This window comes from Alligator sinensis, unplaced genomic scaffold, assembly GCF_000455745.1.
Source record: "Alligator sinensis unplaced genomic scaffold, ASM45574v1 scaffold1178_1, whole genome shotgun sequence".
In the NCBI taxonomy this organism is placed as follows: Eukaryota; Metazoa; Chordata; order Crocodylia; family Alligatoridae; genus Alligator; species Alligator sinensis.
Genome location: NW_005842596.1, coordinates 886,604 through 893,439, shown reverse-complemented (window position 1 = coordinate 893,439; position 6,836 = coordinate 886,604). Strand labels below are relative to the sequence as shown.

The 6,836-nt window shown below is 42.0% G+C and overlaps 1 protein-coding gene across 1 annotated transcript in view; it reads left to right on the top strand.

Moving 5' to 3' along the window:
- LOC102372913 (glutathione hydrolase-like YwrD proenzyme) overlaps positions 1-6,539 on the top strand; it is a 52,871-nt gene extending 46,332 nt beyond the window's left edge. The window contains 4 exon segments of the mRNA XM_025214708.1: positions 3,697-3,761; positions 3,763-3,853; positions 4,342-4,426; positions 5,870-6,539. Of these exon segments, the coding sequence (XP_025070493.1) occupies positions 3,697-3,761; positions 3,763-3,853; positions 4,342-4,426; positions 5,870-6,114 (486 nt within the window). The 3' untranslated portion in view covers positions 6,115-6,539.
- Positions 6,540-6,836: the final 297 nt, after the last annotated feature.

The following is a 6,836-nucleotide window of genomic DNA, read 5'->3' as shown; positions in this document are numbered from 1 at the left end:
ATCCCATTAGTTGTAAAGGAGACTTTATTGTCTAAGCATGCATCTGAAAGTGGGACATAAGTACTCAAGTCGCTTAGACAATGAAAATTTCTAATGCACTTGTTGCTGGGCATAGTCCCTGTCTACTTTCTTGAATCTAAAAAGGTGGCACTAACTGTATGTTTTCTTTCTTTCCTTTCTTTGCATCAGTTTAGATAATTTTCATTTTTCTGTTTTAGCTCTTTGAGGTGTGGTAATTCTACTGTTTGCTTTGTTTTCTGTCCACGCTGTAGTATGCAATGATAGACTTGTCATACCAAACAGATGTATGCTGTTCATAATGCCATGTTCATTTCCTTGGCTATAGAAGAGATCCTTAGGAATGCCTGGTGAAGAAATGTCACCAAGTGTTCCAGCTGCTGCACAAAGATAGCAAGTGAAAGAAAAAAGGGAAACCATTTTGATGGGAAGGGAGCAATCAAAAGTACCACAAAGTACTGGTATGATGTGTTCAGGCCAGCTTCAGGTTGTAGGAAAAGTCCAGCAACAGATACAAAAAGGTGAGAAACTGTGAAATTGGAAGCCACCTGAATAGAATATCCACAGGGGGAAAGGAACTATAAACAAAGTAGGAGTAGGTTGAGTGGGGAAGAAATAAACGAAAATAAAATAAGAATATTTTATTGTCTTCACCGGAAAGATCAGTTCCCAGACTACTGCACCTGGCTGCACAGTTTGGGGAGGAGGTGAGCAGCCAACAGTGGCAAAAGAACAGGTTAGGGAATATTTAGAAAAGCCTGACGTACAAGTCCATGAGGCAGGACAGGATACGCCCGAGTGTGTTGAGGGAGCTGGGCCAATGTGATTGCAGAGCTGCTGGTCATCATCTTTGAAAACTCATGGCCATTGGGAGATGTCCTGAATGACTGGAAAAGGGAAAATATAGTGGCCTTAAAAAAGGGAAAACATAGTGCCCATATTTAAGAAAGGGAAAAAGGAGGATCCAGGAAACTACAGAGCAGTCAGCCTCACCTCAGTCCCTGGAAAAATCATGGACCAGGTCCTCAAGCAATCCATTTCTAAGCACTTGGAGGAGAAGGTGATTAAGAAGAGGCAGCATGGATTCACCAAAGGGCAAATCATGCCTGGCCAACCTGATTGCCTTCTATGATGAGGTGACTGGCTCTGTGGATGCAGGGAGACTAGCGGACATGATATATCATGACTTCAGCAAGGTTTGTTATATGAATTCCAACAACATTTTCACAAGCAAGCTAAGGAAGTACAGGTTGGATGAACGGACTGTAAGGTGGATAGAAAACAGGCTGGATAATTGGGCTCAGAGGGTAGAAGTCAATGGCTTGATGGCAGCTGGTATCAAGTGGAGAGCCCAAGGGGTTGGTCCCCTGGTTCTTCAGTGGCTTGGAAGCTGGGATGAAATGCACCCTTAGCAGATTTGTGGATGATACCAAGCTGGGGGGAGGAGTGGATATGCTGAAGGGTGGGGATAGAATTTTGAGAGACCTCAACAAGTTGGAGGACTGGACCAAAAGAAATCTCATGAGGTTCAGTAAGGACAGTGCAAAGTCCTGCACTTAGGATGGCGCAGTCACATGCACTAGTACAGGCTGGGGTCCGATTGGCTAAGCAGCAGTTCTGCAGAAAAGACCTTGGGTATTACAGTGGACAGCAAATTGAAAATGAGTCAGCAGTGTGCCCTTGTTGCAAAGAAGGCTAACAGCATACTGGGCTGCATTATTAGGAGCATTGCCAGCAGATTGAGGGAAGTGATTCTTCTCCTCTATTCAGCACTAGTGAGGCTATATCTGGAGCGTTGTGTCCAGTTTTGGGCCCCCACTACAGAAAGGATGTGGACAAATTGGAGAGAATCCATCAGAGGGCAACAAAAATGGTTAGGGGGCTGGGAGACATGACTGTTGAGGAGAGGATAAGGGAACTGGGCTTATTTAGTCTGGAGAAGAGGAGACTAGGGGGGGGATTTAATAGCAGCCTTCCTTAATAGAACTACCTGAAGGGTGGTTCCAAAGAGGATGGAGCGAAACTGTTTTCAGTGGTGGCAGATAACAGAACCAAGGAGCAATGGTCTCAAGTTGCAGCAAGGGAAGTTTAGGTTAGATATTAGGGAAAACTCTCTTGCTAGGAGGGTAGTAAAGCAGTGGAACAGGTTACCCAGAGAAGTTGTGGAGTCTCCATCCTTGAAGGTTTTTAAGACCCAGCTAGACAAAGCATTGGGTGGGATGATCTAGCTGGGGGTGGTCCTGCTTTGAGCCGGGGGTTGGACTAGATGACCTCCTGAGGTCCTTTCCAACCCTGATTTTTCTGTTATTCTGTTAATGTTCCAGGGGGAATATTTGCCAAAAGGGGATCCAAATCAACATCTAACTGAAGTATTTCTGCAACATGAGCAAGCAGATATACCCTGTACTTTACAAGGGTGTACACACATGTACAGGCTTATAGAGTAATTGATGAAGGTCAGGAGGGCCCTATGCCAGTCTCTGTTCATGAATGTGGTGATCAGGATACCATTGCACAGCACCCATCACAGGGCTGAAAAATGTCTGGAAAATTCAGCTACTGAGGACATGCCAGGTAGAGAGGATGCTCCAATAGTGTAGCAGCAGTATGAAATCTCACAAGAGAATGACACAGTCCCTCTAAACATGCTTCGTTCTATTCATATTCTACTTTACTCGGACACATTGTCTCTTCCACTGTTGGAGTGCAATATATGATATGATTATTAGGTAAATTCTGTGTAGCAGGTGTTTGAGTCCATGTTTGCCTGGGCTTGTAAACGTAGCTACATTTTTATGTTGCTTTGTATGTGGATGTGTGGTCAATTTTTATATGTAGCTGCTAATTATAGGTATACTGCATTGCTGATACTTATTTGAAGGAAGACTAAAATGGATTCTTGTATAGGCCGCGAATAGGCGTTCATTTCTATTGGTGGTGATTTCTCACCTGGAAGATTTTTTCCTGGAAGGGGCATGTTTCCCTAGGAGAAGTTGAATAAATGCTTGTACACTCATAATTTCTACTGGGAAAGCAGAATCTCCTGGTAGAAACAGTGCCTGTACATGGCCATACGTGCATGTGGCCATTCTTGCAAGTTGTTTGGCATGTGACTGTACAAGCCTCTCTGCAAATTGTGTTACTGCAAAACCTTTTCCAAATTCTGTCTCCAGATCAAAACCAAACTCATCTCTGGAGAGGAGCCAAGAGCTCGCATGACCTTCTCTGATTTAAGTGATGAAGCCCAGAAATAGATCCCATGCTTCAGAGTCATAAATGTCCAGTGACAGTTGCTATGTGCTGCCACCTGGAGAGTGATTGGCAGTACCACAGTATGAGAGGAGTTCACCTGAGCATGACCTTATTGATGTGCAGGAATCTTCCCTAAGGTTGTCCCTTGGGTATGATCATATTTATACGGGGATTTTCCATACATGTGTGTGGGTTCTAAGCACATCCCATTGCCTCCCTACTTGCATATATGCAATAATGCTCCCCTTCTTATGTAGGAATGTCTTTTATGAGCTGTTTTTGCTTTTCCCAAACTCCGTATATCAATTGGAAATGCCATATCAATCAACAGCTAATTGGTCAATGTCTTGAAAAGTTACTGACTATTACGCAGTATTACTTCAAGGTCAAGGATTTTATTAACTTAGTATCTGTGTTTATTTTCAGAATAGAGGAGCCGGTTTTTCCCTGTTTCCCGGCCACCCGAACTGTCTAGCACCAGGAAAACGGCCTTCCTGCTCTAGCTACAGCTGCTGACACTGAGGATCTCTTGTGCTCCTTTGGAGTAATGGGTGGCTTCATGCAGCCTCAGGGACATGTTCAGGTAATGTGAGCCTTTTGGCATATATTACAGATCCTTAGAAGCAAAATAGTGCTATGAGGTCTTTTTATTTCAGAATCCTCAGGACAGGCAATGCAAATCTGTAGGCCAAAAGAGTAGTGGTTTTTGCTTTGCGTTTTATCCCATTGCTGATTTTGTCAGCAACTGGCCAGTTTCCATTTCAGCATGGACATTTTACATACATGGCATGGACAGATAATAAAATGTCATATGACATCGGACATGGTAGTAACATTCTGCTATTTCAGCATCCATTCTTTAGTTATCTGCAGTCTATTTACTGTCTGGTTTCTAATATTTGTTATCCAATACAGAAAACAAAACACTTGAGGAGAAAATGTGATTTCTGCCAGGACAGTGAAGCTTTTTTGCAGATCAACAGTCTTCCTGTGATGTTGAAAGCTTATGAGATATATTTTTAGCTGCTGCTTTGTATGCGCTAACATTTTACTTATTTGTGCTTTCTAAAGGTGCTGCTCAATATGCTGGAGTTTGGCATGGACCCTCAACAAGCCTTGGATGCATCCCGGTTTTGTTTGGATTATTCCAGAGAAGGTATGACTTTTAAACATCATCATTCACAAAGTAAATCACTTAAGTTGCAAATAAGGATGTTTCTTTCAGTTCAAAAGTTTGGGGCCATTTTCTGTTATGTAGTTACTTTGCTTGGTTAGATAAATGGCTCTTACAGTGGAAGCTCTTACTCTGCTGTGTAATGACAGTTAACACCATACTCTATGCTGTCAGTGTTGGCTGCCTCCAGCACTTTGTAGTTTATGAGATGATATGGAGATGCTATTAGTATGTAGTGATTCTGAACAAAGAAGTATTGCTTTCTATGCTACAATATGATTGTTAATTTGGCACACTGCAGTGCCTTGGAGTCAGTCCCACCTTGTTTCTGAGGGTATATTTTCCCCTCACAGTTAACTTTCAGATTACCATCACCGACATAGAAAACCTCTCACTTGTGAGTAGATGTGTTTTAAGCCTGGATAGTTTACCTAGTTTGGGAATTGGGTTAGAGATTTGCTAGAAATATCTGGAAGGAAAATCAATATTTTGTGTAGAGTGGGATCTTGCAAAGATTTGACTGGCTGTTACTTCTTGTATCATGTTTAGTGTATCCAGTAACCTAAGCATGAGATTCTAATCAATCAACATGGTGGTTATAACATCCCATCATTAAATACAATGAGAACGGGCCATGTGTTTTTGTAATTGGAATATCTCCAGAGGGCATTTGTTTCATTTCTCAATGGTTGGTTTCCATACCAGCTCATGTTTTGTACAGGTGACAAATTTTGTTCCAGTGTTTACCCTAAATATAAAATTCAGCTCTTTTTTATGTGCCTATACAGCTCTTGATGAAAACAGTAAGAGCGTTATTACTTCATTGTGGGGCAAAAGTTAGTCTTGGAGGGTTGTCATTGGCAGTCTACTTCACTAAAAGCAGTTTCAGAGGCATTTTGTATCTACACAGTCAAGCAACTGACTCAGCTGCCACTGCTGACAGCAGCATGTTCTCAAAGGTGGCCTCTTCTCTTGGAAGCTGAAGTCTCCAAGTCTCCCAGTATCAGCTTCAGTCCACCAGCAATGTGAAAAGGAAGGATTAGTTCCTTAGTTTTGTCTTCACCTCTTTGAGGAGCCTTTCACCACAGGCAGTATTTACTTTCTCTTGGTAGCTAGAGCATGCAGGGGCTGGAAGCCTCTCTGCTGGTGTTCAAGGGAAGGCTGCTGCCTTGCTTCTTTCCCCATCCCTTCCTCTTCATGCAAAACTTGTCATATTCTAGCCCCCTGTCTTCCTGAAAGAGTTTTCCTTCAGTTCTTGCTGCCAAGCAAAATCTGAGGCCTGGGTTAAAGTTCAGTGGCCACAATGCTTTAGTTCTGTTCAGGTTCTATTGTCAAAGAAATTTTGGGGCTAGACTGAAGGGTATTGAATTACCCTTGGAATAGCCTCTTTCAGCAGATGTCAGTGAGCATTCTTTTCTTTAACAGAAAGTAAATGGCGTCTGTCACTTGAAGATGGTATCCCCCAAGCGGTTGCAGAAGACTTGAGAGCCAGAGGTCACTGCAGCCACTGGCCCATAAGTGGGCATGACAGGAGCCTGTTTGGCCGTGGTCAGATTATCACTAAAGGAGATTGGTGGAAGTCTTTGGACTCTTTGTCTTCCAAGAGCTTGCAAAACATCCTTTGGGCAGGATCGGATCCCCGAGGAGATGGCTGTGCAATGGGATATTAGCATACCCTAAGCAAATGTGCTCTATAGGGACATCAGGTAAAAATCAAAACCGTGCCTTTGGACATCATCCAAACTGTCAGAGCTGCTGTACATTCATATGATTCTGTGATGGATTAATTTCCATGTTCTGTTGTATTGAGTACAGTGGGTATTACAATCACATGAAAGATCAGCAAAAAATGCCTTTTTTAATTAATGGATGTAATGTCATTTGCTCCCTTCCCTACTGTTCCTCGCATCACAAGGATTATTGCATGCTTAAATTATAAGGATCTTGTGAGAGGAATAATGATTCCGTAACATTGTATGTTGATCAGATTCTGAATGTTTGTCCATTGGTATAGCCAAAGAGTTTTCTATTTTTTTGAGTCAAAAGCAAATAGCTGTTCGGGAACAATGGAAATTAAATAAAAATGTAATGTTCAATGGTTATTTTCTTTTTACTTATTAAATGTTTCTTAAATTGCTTTTATAGTCTGATTGGAATGGAAAAAGGAGGCCCTGCAAAATTATGTTTTATTGTGGTTAATGTTGACTAGCACTGTTTTTACTGCTACACCAACAACTGGTATGCTTACTGCGGGAATCTTCCTATAATAGTTAGTCATGTAAAGATGAATATTGAGACTTATGGATCAGTTAAAATCTGGAGTACATCAGGGATGTGTTTGTTCATTAGTGTTTGTCATATTTCAGTTAACTATCTGTTGATCGAACTGACT